Below are 26,262 nucleotides of genomic sequence, written 5' to 3' on the forward strand. Positions count from 1 at the left end.
GAAGGCCATGCTTAGATACAACCCTCCTCACATTACTGCTGTGCATCACATCAGTGGCAGCCACGAACTTGCTCTTCTGGATTGTGGGAAGGATCCTTGCCAGCATAAACACCAACCACCCATTTATTTCAAGAGCCACTTCCAAGTGTTGCTAATTGATCCCGCAAGGCTCTGAGCACCTGAGCCACCCCAATGACTTCAAGGGGCTGGGCATATGCTGTACCGCTTTGCTGGGCCAGCAAGCCCTAGCAGGCTATTCCTGACTGGGGTCCAGATACAGAACGCATCTACGGACATGGTCACAGGGAGCACTCAACAGAGAGAGCAGGTAGCATAGACCTGGTCCTTGTGGATCACGGGAAGGGAATGCCAGGCCTAGCTTTCTGCCATGAACTTTGTGCTGTACGTTGCTCTGGGGCTGCCAAGAGTTTGTTTTCTCTGCATGCAGAGAAATGCAGTGGAGTCTGTCTGACTGCCAGGGCAGCTGGATGCTGGGAGGCTGTGGAATGCAAACCGAAAAGTGATTTTTGCAACAAGAAAGTTTTCTCAGGTATCAGAGAAGGACAATGGAGGGAATGACCAAGGGGTGTGTGCCAGCTATGAGGTGTATTAGTGGCAGGAAAATTTAATTAGGCTATGTCTACACTACACAGCTTTTCGCGACATGGCTTTGTCACTGCAATCGTGCCGTGTAGCCGCTGTTTGTTGGCTCTCCTGCCGACAACAAACTTCCCCCCACCCCAACGAGCGGCCTTTGTGTTGCTGGTAGGAGAGCGCTCCCGCTGACAGTGTGCTATTCACAGCGGCACCTGTCATGGCAAAACTTTTGTCTTTCGGGGGCGGGGGTTAACACCTCTGAAAGACAAAAGTTTTGTCATTCAATTGCCAGTGTAGACACAGCTTTAGTTGCAAACCTGTGGCTGGTAGACAGGAGACTGTCACACGGCATTTAGAAGACTTTTGTGGGGCTTGGATTCTGACATAAGTTGAACCATATGATCCAGCTTTAAAGAGCCCCTGGACCTGAGACATGCAGCACGTCAGGGAGAGGCACACAATCTGCGCTCTCTCTCTACTAGGTGCTTTGTTTTATTCCTGTCTTGCTTTTCTTCATGTGCCAGTATATTTATGCTTGTATCTGTAATTTTCACTCCATGCATCTGATGAAGTGGGTTTTTACCCACAAAAGATTATGCCCAAATAAATCTGTTAGTCTTTAAGGTGCCACCGGACTCCTCATTGTTTTTGTGGAGACAGACACACGGCTACCCTTCTGATACTTGTCTTGCTTTTGTTGTTTTCCTGAATCTATGGCCAAACCATTCAAAGGGTGAGTACACCAGTTGCTCTGTGCATGTGGGGAAAGGTGGCAAACCCTTTGCCTTGGTCAGGCTGGAACCATCTGCTCCCCTAGCCCCACTCTCCCTTAGGAATAGATTTGGCAGTGGTGTTCTTGCTCATCTGTTCGTTGCAGTTTACATCTTTTCATTCTCCGCCAGCTGAAGCCAAACTCTCTGCTGTTCCTGGGGAGCTGGGAGGGTTGCAAAACTGGGTAGGAGCCACTGTTTCTGCTGTGAGAGTTTTTGGCATTGGAAAGCAAACAGCTAAAGTCAACAGCAGGGAGCAGTTTGTGGGTACCCAGCCCCCAGCCTGCCCTTTGCATTTCAGAGTCTGCTGCTCACTGGCTCACTCCCTCTTGCATAACCCAGCTCAGCAGGGGAGTGATGAGGGCTGGCATTTGCTAGTGCTATGTTTTCCCACCCTGGGGATGTCAGCTGCCTCCCAATAAATAGGGGGCTGCACTGGGGCTCCTGCTCACACACAGCCTGCCTCTCTCCCTCCGCTCTGCACAGAGCTCAGCTCCAAAGGGCCACAGGGAAGGGAAGAGACAGAAGCATGCAGGCCACGCTGCTCAGCCTCCTGGGGCTGGCCCTGTTTGGTGCTCTCCATGGGCAGGAGGAAGTCACCGTGCAACCTGACTTTCAGCAGGAGAAGGTAACCTGGCCCATCTGTGTGTGCCCATGCCCAGAGGATTGGCTCCCTTCCTTCTCTTTTCAGAGGCAGGGATGGATCTGGATCCTGATTCCAACCAGTTCCGAGAGCAGGGCAATTCAGAGCAGAGGGTGGTTCAGGCCCTTATGAAGGCGGCTGGTGCCCAGCTGAGAATTGGGGTCCCACGCTGGATTTGGGTGCTGAACTCCCCTCCCCCCAGTTGAGAGTGTTTGGATCTGGGGTTCTGATTCAGCCCAGTGTAGGAGAGCTGGAACATTTGGATCCAGGTTCAGATGCTGAACCTCCAGTGTGTGGGGCTGTGCAGCGCAGAGCGGCTTGGTCATCTCTAGAGTGGAGGGTGGCACTTGTCCGGGCACAGAGGGGGCTGGCAGGGTCAGGGCAGGCTGAGCAGAGCCAGGTGGGCAGGTTATTCCCAATAATCAGCCAGTAGGAAGGTTTTTATACCTTCCTCTGAAGCAGGTCTGGCCCAAGGCAGGACCCTGGGCTTGCTGCAGCCAGGTCTGGCCCGCCCTGGCAGTGCCCGTGGTGACTGGGGTCTGTGTGCAGTTCACAGGGAAGTGGTATAGCATTGGCCTGGCCTCCAACTCCAGGTGGTTCAAGGAGAAGAAGCAGGTGCTGAAGACGTGCACCACGGTCATCACACCCGCAGCAGATGGGAACCTGAATGTCACCTCCACCTACCCCAAGTAAGGCTGCCGGTGCCACTGGGGCCCTGCCCTGCCTGAGGGGGAAGGGCGCCATTTCCACCTCACAAAGGCTCGTCCCACCCCCTTCCCAGGGCCCAGCTGGCGCTGGGGGGTCCTTCACCCAAGGGATGCTCTTGTCCCCTCCCCCCCACACCAGTCCCAGGGAGACCCCAGGTGGGCTTGGGGTCCTGTCCCCATCTTGACATGGACAGGGGGTGTCTGGTGCCCCTTGCCTGCAGGTCTGGGCAGTGGGGGGCCACTTGGGCCGGGTACAAGCAGCCTTCTCCTCCCTGTTACACCCTGGAGCAAGGGCAGGGCTCAGTCCCAGGGCCGGGGCTCAGAGAGTGCAGCGATGGTTCCCTCCTAGCACCTCTGGGGTGCAAACTGCCCTATGCGAGGGAAGCCCGGCCTCCCTGAGCTGACCAGACTCTTGCGGGGAGATCTGGCTGCCTGTGGCTCAGCCCCTCCTGGAGCCTCCAGGGTGTCAGTCACAGCCTGGCCCTGTCCAAGCAGCAGGCCCCAGCCAGGAGCCCTTGGAGAGTGCTGTGACCTCCTTCCGGGGGGAGTGGAGGAGGGCTGCCAGGCACAGCATCCTGTCCCTGCCATGGGAGGGAGGGGCTGGGTTTCCCTGGAATACTCCGCCTCTGACACTCCGTATTGCCCCAGCCCCAGGATTCCGACTGGGTCTCCACCCCACTGCTCCTCTCAGTTATGATTCCCAGCTTAGCCCAGCAGGCTCTGTTTCTACTACCGCCCACATGGATTGCTGTGGGTCAGAGAGAAAGCTCTCCTGTGGGGGTCCAAAGAATGCTTTGCCCTCCCAACCGAGGCTCTCAAAGCACTCTGGAGCCATTAATTAGCTCCCATAACCATTAAGTCAGTCAGGGTCTCCCTGTTTCACAGATGGGGAAACTGAGGCACAGAGAGGGGATGGGACAAGGTCAAACAGTGAGTCATTGTCAGAGCTGGGAATAGATTTTAGGAGGCCTGATTCCTTGATTCCCTGTCCCTACCGTGTGATGTGGATGCCAGGTGGTGGGATGGCTGACTGGCTCTCTAGATGGGGCTGTAGGAGCTGGTAATGGGGGGGCAATAAGGGCTGACGTGACTCTGCCGGTTTGGGGGGTGACACGGAGGCTCGCTCCAGATCACACTCCACCAGCGTACAGAGTCCTGGTCTCCAGCAGCAAGGCCAGGTGCCCGGAGTCCTTGCCAAGCAGGCTCAGCACATGGTGACAAAGCAGAGCTGATCTTAGTGAAGCTGCTGTCTGAGCAGATTTCCAGGGCCAGTGCTGGAGGATCCCGACTTGGGCTCTTGTGCCCCCTGGAGGGGGTTTTCGGTTCTCTCTGCAGTCTGTGCAAGGCAGCAGCATGGCGGTCGCACCTCTCAGCTTGCTGCACACCCGAGGGTGGGGTCTGGCTGGCAGGGCCGGCTCTAGGCACCAGCAAAGCAAGCACAGGCTTGGGGCGGCGCAATTCCAGGGGCGGCGTCCGGCCCCCCTGTTTTTTTTGGTTTTTTGTTTTTGCCTGGGCAGTTGTGCTCTTGGAGCTTGGGGCGGCCCTGCTGGCTGGTGGAGTTTGGGGGAATTTCAGCTCTCCCCGCAGTGGCCGTATGGCGCCAGGCATTGCTCACCAGCTGGACGCTGGATCTCCCTCCGCTGCTGGGGGCAATGGGAAAATCGGAGTCTTCCCTCAGCCTGCTAACGTGCTTGCTTCCTGCCTTCCCCACACACTGCCCAGGTCTGATCGGTGCGAGAAGAGGACCAGCCTTTTCATCAAGACGGACCAGCCAGGCCGATTCAGCTACACCAGCCCACGTGAGTGCATGTGTTTGCTGCTCTAGCTCCATTGCAGCATCCCGCCCCGCCCTGGCACGCCGCGCCCTGGGCAGTGCCCGCAGCTGAGAGCAGGACAGTCTGCCCCTTTGTTGGCCAGGAGTCACTAGATAAATAAACTCACAGCTTTCTCCTGAGAGCCCCCTTCCAGCTCCAGCCCAGCCCAAAATGGGAGCAGATTTAGCACAAGGATTTAGAGCTGTTAGCACTTAACTGTGCAAGAAACGAGATTGAGGAGCTCAGCCTGGGAATGGCTCCTGTGCTAGGCGTCCAACTGCCATTGGAAAAGGGTGTGTGCAATGGGCCAAGGCAGAGGGCACCAGAACGAGTGCCATCAGGGCTGGGTTCCTGTCCCCGCTGACCCCCACTCTGCCATGGCCTGACTCAGGGGTGTGAGAACTGTGAAGTCAGTGGGAGCGGGAGGTGCAGGGCACCTTGGCTAATCACAGCCCTGAGTTTCAGTCATGTCTGCAGTTTTTGACATGGATCTGTCGAGGAACCGTGCTGGTCTCTACGAGTCACCACTGCAGAGCCCCCTGTCCTGTGTCTGAGTATCGGGGAGAGTGACAGGACCATTTGGATTGGCTGAGCGGGGGGCACCTCACTCTCCTCTTAGGAGGACAAAATTGTGTCTCTAGAACCAAACGCTGCCTGGGGAGTTCAAAGTCACGCCGCATGGGGGAGCCATTGTGAAGAGCACGCTGCCCTGCCCCGGCCAGCGCGCCCTCACATAGAGCACAACCCCGTGCTCTTCAAAATGGCGTCCCCAGTCCAATATTGGTACCAGATAGGGGACAAACGACCCACAGAGAGGGTTGTGGGGCTCAGAATCAGGGGCGCAGCCCTCCTACCAGCTGGCGTGAATTGGCTCCGCTCGACTGGAGTCAATGCCTGTTTACACCAGCCGAAGGGCGGCAGGCCGGGGGGGAGCCCCGCTCGTTAGCTGGGGGTGTCGGGCCCGGGGGGGAGGAGCCCCGCTCGTAAGCTGGGGACAGCAGGCCTGCGGGAGAGCCCTGCTCCATATATTTACTGGTATCTGTGCTTGCTCATCTCTGCCCTGCGCCTCTGTCCATGCCCCCTGCAGGCTGGGGCAGCCAGCATGACATCCGTGTGGTGGAGACCAACTACGATGAGTACGCCCTGCTGTACACCAAGAAGTTCAAGGGCACCGACACCTTCACCATGGTGACTCTGTACGGTACGTGGCACCTGGATCCAAGGCCCAGGGGTGGCACCTCTGTCCTGCACATTGGGGAACTCTGCCGGCAGAGACTCAGGGCTCCCCTTCAGCCCCCATCTGAGAGACACCCTCCTTCCACTCTACATGGCTCTGTTTTGAATTTCTGCAGGATATGCCCTGAAGAAGTGGGGGCTCATCCCCCAGGAAGGAGTTGGGTGGCGACGTGGGGCCCTGCAGAACCTGAGGCTCTGCCCCAGAGCCCAGTGGCAGGGCAGTGGTTGTTGTGCCCCGAGCTGAGGCAAGGCTGGTTGTGATGCATAGAAAGGGGATTTGCTGGTGAGGCTGCCGGACACAGGCCCTGTGTTGTGGGTCAGTGGTGCCTAGTGCTAACACACAGGCTGTCATGGACGGGGCTGATTGTAGCAAGAGGGGCTCACTCTCACCCGGAGTGTCTTGATTCCCTGGCTGCAGGCAGAACTACGGAGCTGAACCCTGAACTACAGGAGAAGTTCACCCAGTTCTCCTTGGCGCAGGGGCTCCCAGAGGACACTATTCTCCTCCTGCCAAAAACTGGTAAGAACAAACCATAGGTAAAAAGACAAGAGATAAGATTGGGAGAAATGCCCTGTGGAGCTCAGGAGCTGAGGGTGCACTTGGCAAGCCTGTCTGTAATGCAAACTGCTTGTGTGCTGTGTTCCCAGCCGTGTAGCCTAGCCAATGTTCCCTCTAATTTTTTACATCCATGTGCGGAGTACGTGTGCACCAATATGGAGGTGATATGTGACGGGGTGGGGCTGAGGGGTTTGGCGTGTGGGAGGGGGCTCAGGGCTGGGGCAGAGGGTTAGGGTGAGGGGCCAGGGATGAGGGGTTCTGGGTGCAGGAGGGGGCTCAGGGCTGGGGCAGAGGGTTAGGGTGTGTGTCGGGGGGGTGAGGGCTCTGGCTGTAGTTGCGGGCTCTGGGGTGGGGCTGGGGATGAGGGATGAGGGTTGCAGGCTTCCCCGGGGCTGCAGCATGGAGAGAGGACTCCCCCCAGCCCTCTCTTGCTGCAGCAGCCCGGGGCCGAGGGAGAGGCACCTTTCCCCACCTGCGTGGCCCTTGGTAGCCTGCAGGGTGACCACACAGTTTAGAGGGAACTTAGGCTCTAGCCCAGCCTTATCCTATGTAGGTGCCTCAATCTGGCCATCTGTGTCCAAAGAGAGGCTCCTAAATTTGGCCCCCACAGACTTGATTGGAAATGGAGGGCGCTCAGTGCCCCCTGAAACTCACTGGCACTGTACACAGTCCCTTAATCATCCAATAACTCCAGCCGTGCTGGACGGTGCCTCCATTGCTCTGAACCAGAGGGGAAACTGCTGAGCCACTTGGCAGCATGGGCCAAGCACCATCATGTGAAGGAGCGTGTGACTCTTACACATATGGCCAGGCAAATGGGGGATCCAGAGGACAGGAAATGCTCCCAGCTTGTCTGAGCAATCTAAAGCTCAGGGCTCCTGTGCCCAAGGCTAGGATTTAATGTGAGGTGATGTCCGCAGCAGCTAGCTGGTGCTAGGGAGCTAGGTCCACAAGCTCTACCGAAGAGATGATCCTCACTTTGGACTAGCTGCTGCACTCATGGACACTGGTGCAAATCCCTTTGAGTCAATGGTTTTGCGTCCAAGGGGACTGCAGCATTCATCTCTTTGCAAACCCTCAGCTAAATGATGACTCTTCTGTCTGGAGTTTAACCTGCCTGGAATGGGAAGGATGCCGGCCCGTGAATGCCAGCCCCTCAGGCACCCAGGCTGTGCTAGTGGAATCAGGCGCAGAAAGCAGCAAGGGCCTAGCCTCACTGCTGGCAGGTCTGGCAGCCCCCAGACCTGGTTCCATGGGAGCTCAGCTCACTGCACACATTGGAGGGCAGAGGAGATGGCTGAGGAAGGGATTTGCCCAGAGCACCCGGCACCTGCACTCGCCCCACCACAGCAGACAAAAAAATCTTGCTAACTCTTGCTTGCAGGAATGACCATTACCTGTGTCACCCTGGTGCAGTCAAGGGGGCAACTAGTGAGCGGACGGCACTGTTGGGCTGAGGTTTCAGGGGGAGGCCACCCAATTTACCCTTCCGTTGCAGGCCTGGTATTTGTATGGCACATGGGTTCCTGGCACACGCCCAACAAGCGGAGCTGAGTTGAGGTCACCTCCCATCCTCCATTCCAGGGTCTCAGACCTGCAGCTCAAGCTGGGGCTATGGGATATATCCATGACAAGAAGAAGCCAATGGAGACCTCTGGATGGAAATTAAGTCACTGTTCAGGGTTGTTCAGGCTCAGTCCTGCAAGGGATAGAGGGGGCATGAGAACTGCCCTCGGGTGAGGGAAGGCTATGAGTCTGGAGTGGGAGGGAATGGCAGGGGGACCACTAGCTGCATTGGGGTGGAGCTCAGCACAAGGACAGTCATGTGGGCTCCGCAGGCTGTGGAAGAGCCTGGCCAGGGAACACTGGGGAACAGCCTGTGTGGAACAGTCCTGCCTTAAGGCCCATCAGCTCACTAGGTCTTTTCCTAGTGACCTTTCTATGGCGCTGCCCAGGGCGAAGGTCATCAGCCACTCTACCGAGCTGTGAGGTTCAGCCCTAGCTGCAGCAGCCCAGCCGTCTCCTGACGGCAGGGGGATGTGCAATAGTGGTGACGTCTAGTCACCAAATATGTTTAAAGTAGGCAAACACATTGGAAAGGAGGCAGGCCAGGTCCTACTCCCTGGACAGAGAGCCCAGCAATGTCTGGGACTAATGGGACTGGCTCGGGACAAGCAGTGTGGGCAAACTGCAAAGCTTCCTGGAGTAGCAAAGCACTGCAGTGCCCTGCCCCCTGCTAGTCCCTCTGCCATTGCCCCTCCGTCCTGACCCCCTGCTCTTCCAGCCCTGCCCCATGCACAGCTCAGCCTATGCCCCTCCGTCCTGACCCCCTGCTCTTCCAGCCCTGCCCCATGCACAGCTCAGCCGATGCCCCTCCGTCCTGACCCCCTGCTCTTCCAGCCCTGTCCCATGTACAGCTTTGCCGATTCCCCTCAACCACAACCTGCAGCTCTCTGCTATTCTAATCCTGCACTGAGCAGGGACATTTAATTGTGCCTCAAATTGTGCTTGTGTCTTTTTAATGGGAACAGAAGAGGCTCCCCCCAACACACCTTTAAAGAAATGTCAGCTGCCTGCTGCACGTGCCAGGGTCTATGACAGCTGGTCTTTGACAGCAGTGCTCCCTCACAGGAAGTGCTGTTGGATTGGCTTTCTCTGTTCTCACAGCCCTTCCGTGGGGGAAGGCACTCTGCTTTCTGCCCCACAACTGACCTGAGGTATGTGGGAAGCTGGGTAGGCCCACACCAGCTCCCAAGGTTGGTGGGGCTGGATCTGCTATAACCAGCAGCAAATAAGCAAGAAGGAACTGCACACCTTACTGGGCTTTCCTGCACCTGGCTAACAGCCTAGGGAAGCACTAAGCAGAGGCTCTCCTGCGGAGTTCTCCCGGGGATTCTGAACCTGTGGGTCTCTCCAAAGGCGGGTGCCCATGTCAGCTGATCTCTGTTTGTACTTCTCTCCCCAGACAAATGCATGACGGATGCTGCGTAGGTGAGTAGGATCACTTCTCCAGAGGGTTGTGGCTTCTCTTCCACTGCTCCAGTCTGGAGAGCACAACAGAGGTGTTTATACAGAGTGTGACTTTAGAGAGGCTCTCTGAGCAAATGCCATTCCCAGCCTGCTTGAGACATGGCCCACAGGCTCTGCTCCTCTGAACAGCAAAATGAACATAAAGTTCATCTCAACCTGCTCCCCAGCCTGGGCTGCTCCTCCAGTTCCTCCCTCAAGATTGTTCAGCCCTCACCCTAGATCCTCTCTCTAGAGAACCACACCCACCTCCCTTATTCTGGGTGGGGTAATGAATCACCCACCTCAGCGTTAGTAGAGTTAACCCTTTCCCAGCCAGAGCAGCACCTACTTCCAGGCTGGGATGTGTCAAACACTGCCAGCCATTACACTTTCATGGAGTCTCATGCAGGGATCTCACAGTGACTTACAAGGAGTTTTTTTGTCCAGGCCCAAATTGGAGCTCACCAAAAATATGGCTGACCCCTCATTAAAGGGAGTGTGGGGTCCCTGGTGGCAGAGACAGGACTGGGCTGTAATGAACAATAAGGGATTCAGGGTTACTGGATGCTGACAGACCCCATGGGTCTTTCTGGCCCTGTGTCACCACCCAGGGTCTCCCTAAGTCCTGGCCTAGGCTAAGCCGCTATGGGAGAGGCTGCTGGCTATGCTACAAGCCCTGGGGTAAGCATTGGGAAGGTCATTGTGTAGAACTGATCAATGAAATTGTTTTTAATTGTTCACTTTATTAATATAACTTCATAAGTAAAGTTTTATGAATGAAAGTACATTCATTCATAAAATCAGGTACCCCAATAACTGGCTAATTGAGTTTCACTTTCAATCCAATTGCTGCTTAAAGCACTGAAACTTGCACTGTTTCAACATGGTAATGTCTGCTCACTGGTTGTCATTCATTGTACTTGTCTATATTGTAACTTCTGCTCACTGTTTGCCATTCCTTACACTTGTCCATGTTGTAACCCAAACTCCATTTTAAATTCTCCCAAACTCCATTTTAAAATGCTCACTCCATTTTTGCAAAACCCTGCTGTAATCTGATTAGTGTAGTTTAGATGTGGGAATGAGGTATGGATGGATGATGGAATCAACCTCCAGCCCCAGCCTGTCCTGATGAAATAAAGTGTAAACACCAATGGCTGAAGATGCAGACAACAGCCCTGACAAAGCAAGAAGAGTCCACCCTCAAAAGAAAAGAACAATCGTACAATTGAAGGAACATCAAAGCCAGGTCCTAGGCTGAAAGTCATGTCTGCAGTTGACGGGTGATCAATCACACTGAACCCAGAAGCAGCGTGACACAGCAAGACCTGTAGACTCTGGATTCAAACTAAAGCCTACAAACAAGATGGATGAGATGGAAGACTTTGAAGGGTAACATTCTGCTGCCAACATGGAAGGGCATCGGTGCGCGCCCAACAGAGACCCAGCCCTTCCTTGTGCCCGGCTTTCCTGGCCAGTTAGCCGCCACTAGCTATGAACCCAAGCCACAAACTCAAGCTACTTTCAGGACTGGTAACTATCTAGCAGCTGCAGAACATTTGATTTGTGTGTGTCTGTGTGTGTGTGTGTATACATAGGTATTAGGTATTAGTTATTGGTCTTAAATCAAATTGTGTTATTATAATAAATGTGATATCAAGTCTTGTCCCCTGAAACAATCCTGTGTAATTTTATCTGCATAACAATTCATGTCTAAGCAGCATTTCCTTTCTCCTCCCTTCCAGGTGGAGATTGCGAGGCACCATTCCAGGTTTCCTTCAGAGAGAAAGTGACATTCTGACCTGCCGGCACAGATCCTCCCCGCATAGATGTAGCGGTCTCTGCTCTGTAGCCTCGTGTGCCGCTGGGCTAGTGCTTCTGTGTATAACAGCCCCTCCTGAGTAAAACTGAGATGTAAAACACCAGCCTGTCGCTTCTCACGTGTTTCCTCAGAAAGGCTTTGGGCACATGGGCCATTGGGAGGGGGAGGTAACTGTCTGACTCAAGACCTGGCAATCTCGAGAAGTCAGATGATCCAGGGAGATTTCCACCCTATCGATTTGAAATCTCCCCAGAACAGCTCAGTGGAGTCTGGGATCATGGCATCCAAATCCCAGCCCTGACTCAGCCTCACACCCCAGCCCCAAGGGTCAGTCAAGCCCAAGTCTAATGAGGAGTAAGATGTGAGCAGTGCTCAAAGCTGGGGCTAAGAGTACAGGCTGAGCCAGTCTTGTCTGGGCAAACCCTCAGCCCTGCTCTGTGTAAATACGGGTCTGATGATTGTGACACCTCTTGGGAATACTGATTCCCTCAAGCCAACCACATTATTCCTCATCTCCCCCTGCTGTGGGTTCTGGTCTCTCCCCGAAGGGGGGGGGCAGCACTGCAGATTCAGACCAGCTCCACCCACCCACCCCCAGCCCTGTTCTTAACCTTGCTCCTGTGCGAAATGGGTTCCTAGCTGTCAAGGTTCCTTCCCCACTCTGAACTCCAGGGTACAGATGTGGGGACCTGCATGAAAGACCCCCAAAGCTTATTCTTACCAGCTTTGGTTAAAAACTTCCCCAAGGTACAAACTTTGTCTTGTCCTTGAACCCTATGCTGCCACCACCAAGTGTGTTAAACAAAGAACAGGGAAAGAGCCCACTTGGAGACATCTTCCCCCAGTCCTTACACCCCCTTTGTTGGGGAAGGATTGATAAAAATCCTCACCAATTTGTACAGGTGAACACAGACCCAAACCCTTGGATCTTAAGAGCAATGAAAAAATCAATCAGGTTCTTAAAAGAAGAATTTTAATTAAAGAAAAGGTAAGAGAATCATCTCTGTAAAATCAGGATGGTAAATACCTTACAGGGTAATCAGATTCAAAACATAGAGAATCCCTCTAGGCAAAACCTTAAGTTACAAAAAGACACAAAAACAGGAATATACATTCCATTCAGCACAGCTTATTTACCTGCCAGTTAAACAAAAGGAAATCTAACACATTTCTAGCTAGATTACTTACTAACTTTACAGAAGTTCTGAGTCTGCATTCCTGATCTGTTCCCAGCAAAAGCATCACACAGACAGCCAGACCTTTTGTTTCCCCCCACTCCAGATTTGAAAGTATCTTGTCTCCTCATTGGTCATTTTGGTCAGGTGCCAGCGAGGCTATCTTAGCTTCTTAACCCTTTACAGGTGAAAGGGTTTTTCCTCTGGCCAGGAGGGATTTTATAGCACTATACAGAAAGGTGGTTACACTACCCTTTATTTTTAGGACACGCCCCCCTGCAAATCACAGATAGGGTGAAACGCTGGCTGTGATTTCTTCCTGGAGCTCTAGGAGAAAACAGAGTTAATAAGACACATGCACCTCTAGATATACTACCAAGTGTATAAAGACTAACAATATTTTTCACATCTCAAGGACGATTTTAACCAGATGATTCTGGGAAACTTTCATGGAAGAGTGCATCAGCCACTTTGTTAGAAGCTCCTGAGATATATTGTATGTCGAAATCAAAATCTTGGAGAGCTAAAGTCCACCAAATAAGTTTTTTGTTAGTTCCCTTAGTGGTATGAAGCCATTGTAGTGAAGCATGGTCGGTTTGCAGGTGGAAACGCCGTCCCCAAACGTAAGGACGTAGCTTTTCCAGAGCGTAGACAATGGCGTAACATTCTTTTTCACTGATTGACCAGTGGCTTTCCCTCTCAGACAGCTTCTTGCTGAGAAACACTACAGGATGGAACTCTTGATTCGTTCCTTCCTGCATTAAAACTGCTCCCACACCACGCTTGGACACATCTGTGGTTACTAGGAACAGATTGTCAAAGTCTGGGACCCTTAGCACAGGTTCAGACATGAGTATCGCTTTAAGCTGGTTAAAGGCCTTCTGACACTCTTCAGTCCACTGAATGGCATTTGGATGTTTCTTTTTGGTTAGGTCTGTCAGCGGGGCGGCGATTTGGCTGTATTGCGGTACAAATTGCCTGTAATATCCAGCCAAGCCGAAGAAGGATTGGACCTGTTTCTTTGACTTTGGGACAGGCCACTTTTGGATAGCATCCACTTTGGCCTGTAGGGGGTTGATAGTTCCTTGACCCACCTGGTGTCCAAGGTAAGTCACTCTGTTCAGGCCTTCTTAGCCTTAACAATTAGTCCTGCCTCCCTTATGTGCTCAAAGGCTTTTTGTAGATGTTCCAGGTGTTTTGCCCAGGAATCCGAAAATATGGCCACATCATCAAGGTAGGTGACTGCATAATCTCCTAATCCCGCTAGGAGACCATCTACAAGTGTTTGGAAGGTGGCGGGTGCATTTCGCAGCCCGAAAGGGAGCATATTAAATTCATACAGCCCGACATGTGTGGTGAAGGCTGACCTTTCCTTGGCGGATTCATCTAGCAGTACCTGCCAGTACCCCTTGGTTAAGTCCAAGGTAGAGATGAACTGGGCCCATCCCAGTTTCTCTAATAGTTCATCTGGGCATGGCATTGGATAGTTGTCTGGGTGAGTCACAGCAGGTAGTTCATGCAAAAAGGTATCTCCCCATCAGGTTTGGGAACTAGAACCACTGGAGATGCCCATGCACTGCCAGAGGGGTGGATTACCCCCATCTGTAGCATATACCGGATCTCCCTTTCTAAAGCAGTTTTAGCTTGAGGAAACACCCGATAAGGTTGGACTCTAACTGGGCGAGCATTACCTGTGTCAATGGAGTGGTACGCCCTGAGAACGTCAGCGCGTAGCTAGTGCACAGCTCCTTGATCTGCTGTCACTGCATACGCCCAAGGGTCATGGAGAGGTTCACCTCTTTCACACCACCAGCACTTTTCCCTTCATAGTAGACACCTTCAGGCCATTCAGCGTCATCTCCTCCCTGGGCTGTAAACTGACAAACCTTTAATTCTCTCAAATAAAAGCGCTGTAGAGAATTAATATGGTACACCTTAGGCTTTCAGTTGGAGGTGGGGAATGCTAGGAGATTATTAACAACTCCCAGGCGCTCTTGGACCATGAATGGCCCTTCCCATGAGGCTTTCATTTTATGGGCCTGGAGTGCCTTTAAGACCATGACCTGGTCCCCTACTTTGAAGGAACGCTCTCTGGCATGTTTATCATACCAGGCTTTTTGCTCTTTTTGAGAATCCTGTAGGTTTTCTTTAGCAAGGGCTAAAGAGGTTCAGAGGGTGTTTTGTAGGTTGGTTACAAAGTCCAGAATGTTAGTTCCTGGAGAAGGTGTAAACCCCTCCCATTGCTGCTTCACCAACTGTAATGGCCACTTAACCTCGCGGCCATATACAAGTTCAAATGGTGAAAACCCTAAACTGGGATGTGGTACAGCTCTGTAGGCAAAGAGCAACTGCTGCAACACTAGGTCCCAATCATTGGAGTGCTCATTTATGAATTTACGTATCATGACCCCCAAAGTTCCATTAAACTTCTCCACCAGGCCATTTGTTTGATGATGGTAAGGGGTGGCAACCAAGTGATTCACCCCATGAGCTTCCCAAAGGCATGCCATAGTTCCTGCCAGGAAATTAGTTCCTGCATCTGTGAGGATGTCGGAGAGCCAACCTACCCTGGCAAAAATGTCTGTTACTGCCTGACACACACTTTTAGCCCCTGGTGTTGCTTAGAGCTACTGCTTCCGGCCACCGGGTGGCAAAATCCATGAAAGTCAGTATCTACTGTTTTCATCTGGGTGTCTTTTTCAGAAAAGGACCCAAAATATCCACAGCTACTCGCTGAAATGGAGCCTCAATGATGGGGAGTGGCTGGAGAAGGGCTTTGACCTGGTCTTGGGGTTTTCCCACTCTTTGGCGTACCTCACAAGACCGGACATAGGTAGAAACATCCTTGCCCATTCCCTCCCAGTGGAATGACCTCCCCAAACGGTCTTTGGTCTTGTTCACCCCAGCATGGCCACTAGGATGATCATGGGCCAAGCTCAAGTGCTTTACCCGGTACTTAGTTGGAACTACCAACTGTCTCTGAGGATGCCAGTTTTCCTGGTGTCCACCAGAAAGAGTTTCCTTGTATAAAAGTCCTCTTTCTACAACAAACCTGGATCAATTAGAAGAGCTGAGAGGCGGTGGGTTGCTCCATGCCACTGTCCAAGCTCTCTGGAGGCTTTCATCTGCTTCCTGTTCAGTCTGGAACTGTTCCCTTGATGCTGGAGACATCAGTTCCTCATTGAATTGTGGACCTAGGCTTGGTCCCTCTGGAAGTGATGTAGGGGATGGGGCTGTTTCCGTTGACTGTGAACCGCTCTCCGCTGCTGCACTATGTTGGGGTTCAGGCTCCGGCTGAGCCTCTTGTGTAGGGTTATCTGCTGCTGCCAGTGCAGGTTTGGTGGGGCCCACTGGTGTTGGGGTTGCAAGTACTGGATTCAGTGCTGGCAATGGGTCTGGTGCTGGTTGTTCCGCCGGTTCCGGTTCTGAGACTAGCTCTGTCTGGGTCTCTGGGACTGGATCCACTACTGCTGTTGCAGACGTTGGCATGGGGTCCAGTTCCATCACCTCTGACCGGGTCCTGGTAGAAGTTTCTGGAACAGAGCTAGGTGTGGCAGCTTGCTTAGCCTGGCTGTGGGTGACCATTCCCACCCTCTTGGCTAGCTTCACATGATTGGCCAAGTCTTCCCCCAACAGCATGGGGATGGGACTGCAAAAGACTGCAAAAGTCCACGTTCCTGACCAGCCCTTGTACTGGACCAGCAACTTGGCTGTAGGCAAGTCAAAAGAGTTTGACTTGAAGGGTTGAATCATCACTTGGATCTCTGGGTTGATTAAATCGGGGTCCAGTAAGGAAGCATGGATAGCCCACACTTGTGCTCTGGTGACCCTCCATGCGGTGACCTTCTTTCCACCCACACTCACAGTTTCCCTCCGCTCCGAGGGTATCTGGGAGGTGTCTGGGCCTGAGGACCTCTGGTGTGATTCCAGTGCAATGAACTGTAATCTGTTGGGGTACTTGGGGCAGTTGGCCTTTACATGCCCCAGCTCGTTACATTTAAAACATCGTCCAGCTGACGGGTCACTGGGGCAAGGTGGGTTGCTGGAGAATGGTGTGGTGGGATGATAACGTGTCTGGAGTGCTCCTTGGTGTGTAGTTGGGGTCTTGGGCTGCCCCAGGTAGTACGGTGTGATCTGAGGTTGTCCCTTCTGGTATCCACTCCTACTGTGACCAGGGTTGTTTCTCTCTCCTCCCTCCACCCGTTTTGTTCTGGTTTGCCCCACCTCTTTGGCGGTCTGGGACTGCTCGTACTGATCAGCATAAGAAGCAAGACTTTCTGCTGAGTCCATTTTCTTACCCCATAAACACTGTTTAATATCCTCCTTAGACATATTCAGCAATTGCTCCTGAGTCATCAAATCACACATTCCTTCAAAGCTAGTTACACCCCTTCCTCTGACCCATTTATCTAACAGATCCTTCATCTGGTTTATATAAGCCACGTTACTTAGTCCAGGTCCTCTCTTAAGGGCTCTAAATTTTACCCTGTAAGTTTCAGGTGTAACTTGAAATTGCTTTAAAACCAAATCCTTGAATTTATTATAGTTAGAAGCCTCATCAATAGGCATCTTATTGAATATGTCCAGAGCCCTTGCTGTCAATTTTGCGACTAGCATGGTCATCTTGTTAGCTTCAGGAATTTTATGGCGTATGCACAGTCTCTCAAAGGTGAGAAAATATTCAGCAATATCACTGGATTCATCATACTGTGGACATAGTCACTCCCATTTGTGGATTGTTGGGTAAGAATTGTTAGGGTTATCCGGTATATTCTGCTGAGCCTTTGCCTTCTCCATCTCCAGTGCATGCTTTCTCTCTTTTTCCTTCTCCTCCATTTCTTTTTCCTTTGCCTCCATAGCTCTCCTGTGGGCAGCCTCTTGGGCTTTTTCTGCCTCTTTCACTGCCTCCAGTCTGGTTAACTCCAGTTTGTGTTGTGCCTTGGTTTGTGTCATCCTAGCCTCTCTGTTTTTAACTAACTTTACACTCAAGAGTTAGAAAGAAAACCATAAAACAAAACCAAAAAAACCTGGCTTGTAAAATTTTGCTGTGCTGTAATGTGATACCTATGTTCTCTGATAGCTATTCTCAGCCTATAGAAAAATCCTTAAAAAACAAAAAACAAACAAAAAAACCCCCTAACACCTCTCTCTCCAGGCAAATAGACAGAAAACCCTCTAGCTGCTCTTAGCTTAAAAAAAACACCTTTTCAGGTCTGTGAAAAACTTGTGAATTTCCCTGCAGGAGGTTAACTACCCTGCCTTTAGGTAGGGAAAACTCCAGCTCAGAAAAGAAGAATCCCTTTGTTATGCTTGCTGCTCTGTCCCCCAGGCAGAAACACAGAATTTACAGCTGCAATCCTCTTTTACAAAACCTTTTAAAATCCTGCTGTGCTTCTGGTTCAAAATGATCTCAAAAAAATCTCAAAATGGTCCCAGCACTCTGCCACTATGTCAAGGTTCCTTCCCCACTCTGAACTCTAGGGTACAGATGTGGGGACCTGCATGAAAGACCCCCAAAGCTTATTCTTACCAGCTTAGGTTAAAAACTTGCCCAAGGTGCAAACTTTGTCTTGTCCTTGAACCCTATGCTGCCACCACCAAGCGTGTTAAACAAAGAACAGGGAAAGAGCCCACTTGGAGACGTCTTCCCCCAAAATATCCCCCCCCAAACCCTACACCCCCTTTCCTGGGGAAGGCTTGATAAAAATCCTCAGCAATTTGCATAGGTGAACACAGACCCAAACCCTTGGATCTTAAGAACAATGAAAAATCAATCAGGTTCTTAAAAGAAGAATTTTAATTAAAGAAAAGGTAAGAGAATCATCTCTGAAAAATCAGGATGGTAAACACCTTACAGGGTAATCAGATTCAAAACATAGAGAATCCCTCTAGGCAAAACCTTAAGTTACAAAAAGACAAAAAAACAGGAATATACATTCCACACAGCACAGCTTATTTACCAGCCAGTTAAACAAAAGGAAATCTAACGCATTTCTAGCTAGATTACTTACTAACTTTACAGAAGTTCTGAGTCTGCATTCCTGATCTGTTCCCGGCAAAAGCATCACACAGACAGCCAGACCTTTTGTTTCCCCCCACTCCAGATTTGAAAGTATCTTGTCTCCTCATTGGTCATTTTGGTCAGGGGCCAGCGAGGTTATCTTAGCTTCTTAACCCTTTACAGGTGAAAGGGTTTTTCCTCTGGCCAGGAGGGATTTTATAGCACTGTATACAGAAAGGTGGTTACACTACCCTTTATTTTTAGGACACTAGCCCAGAGCCATATCCCCCTCATCAGAACTTGGGGGCGCTGAGCCACACGCTGTGCTGAGCTGGCTAGAATCATAGAATCATAGAATATCAGGATTGGAAGGGACCTCAGGAGGTCATCTAGTCCAACCCTCTGCTCAAAGCAGGACCAATCTTCAATTAAATCATCCCAGCCAGGGCTTTGTCAAGCCTGACCTTAAAAACTTCTAAGGAAGGAGATTCTACCACCTCCCTAGGTAACGCATTCCAGTGTTTCACCACCCTCCTAGTGAAAAAGTTTTTCCTAATATCCAACCTAAACCTCCCCCACTGCAACTTGAGACCATTACTCCTTGTCCTGTCCTCTTCTACCACTGAGAATAGTCTAGAACCATCCTCTCTGGAACCACCTCTCAGGTAGTTGAAAGCAGCTATCAAATCCCCCCTCATTCTTCTCTTCTGCAGACTAAACAATCCCAGTTCCCTCAGCCTCTCCTCATAAGTCATGTGTTCCAGACCCCTAATCATTTTTGTTGCCCTTCGCTGGACTCTTTCCAATTTATCCACATCCTTCTTGTAGTGTGGGGCCCAAAACTGGACACAGTACTCCAGATGAGGCCTCACCAATGTCGAATAGAGGGGAACAATCACGTCCCTCGATCTGCTCGCTATGCCCCTACTTATACATCCCAAAATGCCATTGGCCTTCTTGGCAACAAGGGCACACTGCTGACTCATATCCAGCTTCTCGTCCACTGTCACCCCTAGGTCCTTTTCCGCAGAACTGCTGCCTAGCCATTCGGTCCCTAGTCTGTAGCTGTGCATTGGGTTCTTCAAACCTCATCAGATTTCTTTTGGCCCAATCCTCCAATATGTCTAGGTCCCTCTGTATCCTATCCCTGCCCTCCAGCGTATCTACCACTCCTCCCAGTTTAGTATCATCTGCAAATTTGCTGAGAGTCCAATCCACACCATCCTCCAGATCATTTATGAAGATATTGAACAAAACCGGTCCCAGGACCGACCCCTGGGGCACTCCACTTGACACCGGCTGCCAACTAGACATGGAGCCATTGATCACTACCCGTTGAGCCCGACAATCTAGCCAACTTTCTAACCACCTTATAGTGCATTCATCCAGCCCATACTTCTTTAACTTGCTGACAAGAATACTGTGGGAGACCGTGTCAAAAGCTTTGCTAAAGTCAAGAAACAATACATCCACTGCTTTCCCTTCATCCACAGAACCAGTAATCTCATCATAGAAGGCGATTAGATTAGTCAGGCATGACCTTCCCTTGGTGAATCCATGCTGGCTGTTCCTGATCACTTTCCTCTCCTCTAAGTGCTTCAGGATTGATTCTTTGAGGACCTGCTCCATGATTTTTCCGGGGACTGAGGTGAGGCTGACTGGCCTGTAGTTCCCAGGATCCTCCTTCTTCCCTTTTTTAAAGATTGGCACTACATTAGCCTTTTTCCAGTCATCCGGGACTTCCCCCGTTCGCCACGAGTTTTCAAAGATAATGGCCAATGGCTCTGCAATCACATCCGCCAACTCCTTTAGCACTCTCGGATGCAACTCGTCCGGCCCCATGGACTTGTGCACGTCCAGCTTTTCTAAATAGTCCCTAACCACCTCTTTCTCCACAGAGGGCTGGCCATCTATTCCCCATGTTGTGATGCCCAGCGCAGCAGTCTGGGAGCTGACCTTGTTAGTGAAGACAGAGGCAAAAAAAGCATTGAGTACATTAGCTTTTTCCACATCCTCTGTCACTAGGTTGCCTCCCTCATTCATTAAGGGGCCCACACTTTCCTTGGCTTTCTTCTTGTTGCCAGCATACCTACTACTGACAGGCAGAAGCTGCAAAGCCCCTGCTTTGATCAGTGAGGTCTACAGAAGCCTCCAGCTGTGCCTGGCTGGGGAAGAGTTTGGCTGTCTGTGTTCCTATTGCTTCCATCCCTTCCTGTGGGATGACTGGTCAGCAGTCTGGCTGGGTCTCAGGCCAGTCCCAGAGAGGAGGTGTCCATCTCACAGGTGGTTCCACCTGGTGACCAATGTCCTGCTTACCCAGACCCATGAACTTTGCCCATTGCCAGCCAAAGGAACTGGACAGCAATGCAAGGAGTTAACGATCATCTTTTCTCCACATGATATGCTTAGGTTCCACATTGCATGCTGATCAACAGCCCGTGTTCCTTATCCCTGTGCAGAGACCAGACCCTGCAGCTTTTAAATCCTCTTCCTTCCTCCCTTCAGGGAGAAAGACGGATGGTCCAGTGGTTGGGGTGTTGGCCTGCAAGCTATAAGCCTGAGTTTGAATCTTTCTCCACCAGACTCCCTGCTCTAAGTGCCTAGCCAGGAAGGGTCTTGAGGGACACCTCTCTTTAGAGGTGGGGTCTGGCGGTTGCCAGACTTCACCCCCCAGGAACAGGCTTGTATTGGCCCTGCTGTGCAAAGGGTGAGTGGGACTAGGTCTCCCTTCTCTCAGGGACTAACTCAATACGTAGCTCATTCCCTGGGTGGGGAATAAACTGGCTTTGCACTTACACAGCATGTTTCCATCCAAGGGGCTCAAAGCACCTTACCAAGTAAGGTAGGTGTCATTATCCTCATTTCATTAGATGGGAAACTGAGGCACGGAGAGGAAAAATGACTCCCCCATGCCATCTATAGCAGAGCTGGGAATAGAATCCAGGCCTTCTGATGCCTAGTCCTATGCCCGAGTCAGCAAGCCACCATTTATGAAACACCATGCATCCAAAGCTGCCCTGCGTTTGGCAGAGGGACTGAAAGCTGGTTAGCTGGCTGTTGGCCAAATAGCCCGGAACCACAGCCACTGCTGGGGTAGCAGGCAGCAGCCCTGACACAGTGTGCCCAGCTGAGCCAGAACATTAACAATGTACCCTTCCCTTGACGCTACAGGGGGAGTTGGGTAAGTGAAACAGTCCCTTCACTTGATTTCCTACACCAGCCAGAAGTGCGGCAGCACAGTGGCCTCTCCCTCTGCACTGGTTCGGTATGGACTTGGAGAGAAGAATACCACCTTCTGAGGCGCCAGCATCACTTCTGATTGCAGCCTCCGTTGCCTTTGCCTGTCTCCCACTCACGTGCCGCCTGGGCCTGGCTTAGCTATTGAGGTCCCAGCCTTGGGGGTGTGGCTGTGGGTCACAGAACATCGTACATGCCACAGAATGAATAGATGAGCTGGATTTAACTCGCTGGAGATCTGGGTCTGGGGCTGAGGCTGAGAGGCATTCAGAGAGCTGGCCTGAGATCGCGGTTTAGATACAAGTTGGAATTAGTTTCCAGTCTAATCTAACCCTGCTCTCTGAGGAATGGAGAGAGTTCTGGGTTTCGCAGCCCCCCATCCCCAAGTCTGTCCCATAGGCATAAGATGGCAGCAGCTAATATGTTGTAACTCACCGGCGGGCATTCACAGGTCCCCTGGGAGCCTGTCCCAGCTCCTGCTATGGCCAGTTGGCTTCTTAGCTCAAGTTGTAGGTGCTCAAGAAGTGCCCAGTTCAATCCTTGGCGTGGCAGCCAAGATGGCAAACACCAGCACAGGATCTGCCTCAGAAGCCTGGTTTACATGGCGGCACTGACCTGTTGCTAACCCTACATCCCCGACATGGCACTGAAAATGGTTTGAGTGCAAGTGTATCCTGCACAGCCCCCTTCTATCGCCCAGCCAGCACAATCCAGTTCTCTAGTAGACAGCACTTTGGAGGGACGCCAGCCCTCCCTGAGGGAACTCCAGCAGAGACAGGGCAGCTGAGACAAAGCTGACTATGTGGCCCCGCATGTGACAGGGAGACAGACGGTCAGATCATCTCTAGCCCTGGCCTGGCCTCAGAGTCTCCTGTGTTCATAATGGATGCTGAGTCCCACTGGTGAATGCAGGGCGCTGGACACGTCCACACTCTGTGGGCCCATCACCATGGTATCGGGGTGCCTCACAATCTCCTCCCCAAACCCTTGTGAGGAAAGCACGGCCCTGCCTCCCTGTGGGAGCCTTTCGTCAGCAATCCCAGCACTGCTGTGGAAACACAGATGTGGGGTTTCCAGCTACTCTCAGCATGGCCACGCTTTTGTTTCTTTAATGGAATGAGCTGGTGAGCCTGGCATCCCACTGGCTTTTCTAAAGACTGTGGGTGGGACCCTCACCCCTCTGCCAGCCCTTACGCCAGGTCAAAGGGCCAGCGCAGCCTCAAGGGGCCCCGAGAGCCCCACTTTGTGTGTGGGGAAGGAGTCCCATGGTGCAGGCGCTGTGGAAGACAGGCTGAGGCTGAGGGCTCCCTTGCATGCCTTGGTGTAGGGGGCATGCCAGGGGAGCTGGGCTGGAGGCTGTGGATATTCCAGGCAGCGCTGTAGCCCATTGGGGTGGCTACCTAATGTTCTTGTGTTTCCCTGCAACCCCATCTGGTGATGAAATGGTTCTTTGGCTGGCAAAGAGAGAATAAAAAGAACAGGAGGACTTGTGGCACCTTAGAGACTAACAAATTTATTAGAGCCTAAGCTTTCGTGAGAGACTGGCACGGTCTCCTAAGGTGCCTAGATTGCTACAGGTGGGACTGCTGCCCAGAGTGGTTTAAAGCTCAGCCAAGAGTTCCTTGTGGGTGGGGGTAGGGGACAGGATTTTGTTTGTGACAGTGGAAGAGAATGGGCCAAATTCAGCTTCAGCGTAGGTTGGCTCAGCACCATTGCAGTCACTGGCAGTGGCAAGCATTGAAAGGAGGCTGAAACTGGCCTGATCTACCATCAAAGGATAAAAACAGCAAAATTAGGACAATGTCACAGAGTGTTGGGAAAGGAGGATCTGGCAGCACTGCCAGGCCCAGATGGGCGTGCCTCCTAGGACAGCTCTGGGCTTTAGATGCTTAAACCAAGACTCAACCTTTGCAGCCACTTAATAAGCGTGGCCCCAGTCAGCGCGAGCTCTTTCAACTGTGGTGCTGTATTGCTGGATCAGAGCTCGGGTTAGTGGGCGAGAGGACAGCTGGGAGACCTCAGGAAAGGCACTTAGCCATTTGCAGCTCCTAAGTTGCTGGCATGCAGGGAATCAGAAGACAGGTATGAAAGCTTCTCATTGAAATGGCAGCTTCCCCTCTAGCTGTGAAATGTATTTTCTCCCCTCCTACCCCCTGAAATGAAGGGTGACCCCTCCCACTCCATAAAATAGAAACTCCTCTTTGGCCTGCGAGATAGTGCCCCCCAACCCTCCGTTCTCTGCAGAGGGCTCTGTCAACGTGGCTCACGAGTGAGAACCAATCTGAGGGCAGGCTGCTGACAAGCAGGGCACAAACCCCAAATTGGTTGCGAGTTCTATACTTAGTTTTTTCACCAACCATTTCTTAAGTGTAAACTCCTCAGGCAATATAACAGCCTTAGCATTGGCCTTCTTGGCAACAAGGGCACACTGTTGACTCATATCCAGCTTCTCGTCCACTGTAACCCCTAGGTCCTTTTCTGAAGAACTGCTGCTGAGCCATTCAGTCCCTAGTCTGTAGCGGTACATGGGATTCTTCCGTCCTAAGTGCAGGACTCTGCACTTGTCCTTGTTGAACCTCCTCAGATTTCTTTTGGCACAATCCTCTAATTTGTCTAGGGCCCTCTGTATCCTATCCCTACCCTCCAGCATATCTACCACTCCTCCCAGTTTAGTGTCATCTGCAAACTTGCTGAGGGTGCAATCCACACCATCCTCCAGATCATTAATGACAGCTGCAGCAGCACAGGAGCTAGCAAACAGAGCTGTAAACAGGGGAGTTTGAGTGGGAGTTCTGTTGGAGGAGAAGGTATTTGTGTTTGTTTGGCTTTGTATTGGTAGTATTTGTATGTGTAGAGGCTTGTAGGGGCTTTGTGCTGGGAGAGAAGTTGAGCCCTGATTAGGGGGCGGGCTTCACTGACTAGGGGTCCTATAAAGGTAGCAGCCAGTCAGGCAGCAGCACAGACAGCTGCAGTGGCACAGGAGCTAGCAAACAGAGCTGTAAACAGGGGAGTTTGTCTTGTGGTGCGTGTGTGGGGTTTGGTTTTGCTGTGGGTGGTGGTGTTTTGGTGTGGTTTGTGTTTCCCAGATTAACAGGATTTAGGTGGGAAGGCTATGACAGATTCAGAGGTGGCAGTGGGAGTGACCCATGTAGCAGATGACACAATGAAGATGACTGGATGTGGAAGCTGTGGTATGTACATGATCCTGGAGGGGGCACCTGGTAAGAGTTTTGTCTGCATGAAATGCCGTCTGATAGAGCTGATGGAGGAAAAGATCAGAGGTTTGGAGATGCAGGTGGAAAGTCTGGTAGAGTTTAGGAAGGGGTTTGAGCAGATTATGGAGCAAAGACATGAGGTATCTGAAGGGAAAAGCTCAGACTTGCAGATGGAAGCAGGACTAGGGAATTCTGAGGGGAGACTGGGTGAGGAAAGTGGTCAGTGGAAGCATGTGACTAAAAGAACTAGGCAGAGGAAAAGACGGGCTAGTGAAGGAGAAATAGAGCTTCAGAATAGGTTTGCAGAGTTGGAAAATGAAGAAGGGGCTCAGCAGGTAGTCACTGAAGGTGACAGGGCAAGGAAGAAGAGAAGAGCGGTTAGTCCTATAGGAAAAGGGGAAGAGTTAATGGAGATTACACCAAATATGAGCCCCAGGAGGATACAGGATGGGTTAAAAAGGATTACAAGGGAGAATGGGAATGGAAAAAACTTGCAGCCAGAGGGAACAGGGGATAGACTGGAGAATAGCACCGTCACTAGGAAAAGGCAGGTCTATGTGATTGGGGACTCTTTATTGAGAAGAATAGATAGGCCTGTAACCAGAGCTGATCCAGAAAATAGGAGGGTGTGCTGTCTTCCAGGTGCTAAGATACGGGATGTAGACCTGAGGTTAAAAAGGATTCTAAAGGGAGCGGGAAAGAATCCCCTAATTATCCTTCATGTGGGAACAAATGATACGGCTAGATTCTCACTGGAAAGTATTAAGGGAGACTATGTTAGGCTGGGGAGGACGCTTAAGGAAATTGAGGCTCAGGTGATCTTTAGTGGGATTCTGCCTGTTCCTAGAGAAGGGCAACAAAGGTGTGACAAGATTATGACTATCAATAGATGGCTTAGGCAGTGGTGCTATAAGGAGGGCTTTGGGATGTATGGCCATTGGGAGGCATTCATGGATAGAGGACAGTTCTCTCGGGATGGACTTCATCTGAGTAGGGAAGGAAATAGACTTCTAGGATGGAGGCTGGCACAACTGATTAAGAGAGCTTTAAACTAGGAATTTGGGGGAGATGGTTGGGAGATGTCCAGGTAATCTCCACGCCAGAATTTAGCATAGAGTGGAAAGAAAATGAAGTAAGAGTGGATACAGCTGTAGGTAGGAGGAAGGGCAGTGTAGATACAAGTCTAATAGGTTATACTGGTAGTAAAATAACCGTGCCTAATAGGGTACAGAATGTGAGTGAGGCCAAACAGCAAAAATTAAGATGTTTGTACACTAATGCAAGGAGCCTAGGTAACAAAATGGAGGAACTAGAGTTACTGGTGCAGGAAGTGAAACCAGATATTATAGGTATAACAGAGACCTGGTGGAATAGTCGTCATGACTGGGCTACAGGTATTGAAGGGTATGTGCTGTTTAGGAAAGACCGAAATAAAGGTAAAGGTGGTGGAGTAGCACTGTATATCAATGATGAGATA

The 26,262-nt window shown here is 51.4% G+C and overlaps 1 protein-coding gene across 1 annotated transcript; it reads left to right on the forward strand.

The window, feature by feature from the left end:
* Positions 1-1,803: 1,803 nt before the first annotated feature.
* On the forward strand, positions 1,804-11,260 carry PTGDS (prostaglandin D2 synthase). Its single transcript, XM_073314476.2, has 7 exons — positions 1,804-1,995; positions 2,560-2,699; positions 4,440-4,516; positions 5,619-5,732; positions 6,186-6,287; positions 9,292-9,317; positions 11,081-11,260. Exons 1-6 carry the CDS (start codon positions 1,897-1,899, stop codon positions 9,315-9,317), a joined length of 558 nt encoding a protein of 185 aa, XP_073170577.2. The 5' UTR covers positions 1,804-1,896; the 3' UTR covers positions 11,081-11,260.
* The last annotated feature ends 15,002 nt before the right edge of the window (positions 11,261-26,262 follow it).

This window comes from Lepidochelys kempii, chromosome 16 (genome assembly GCF_965140285.1).
Source record: "Lepidochelys kempii isolate rLepKem1 chromosome 16, rLepKem1.hap1, whole genome shotgun sequence".
Taxonomy (NCBI): domain Eukaryota; kingdom Metazoa; phylum Chordata; order Testudines; family Cheloniidae; genus Lepidochelys; species Lepidochelys kempii.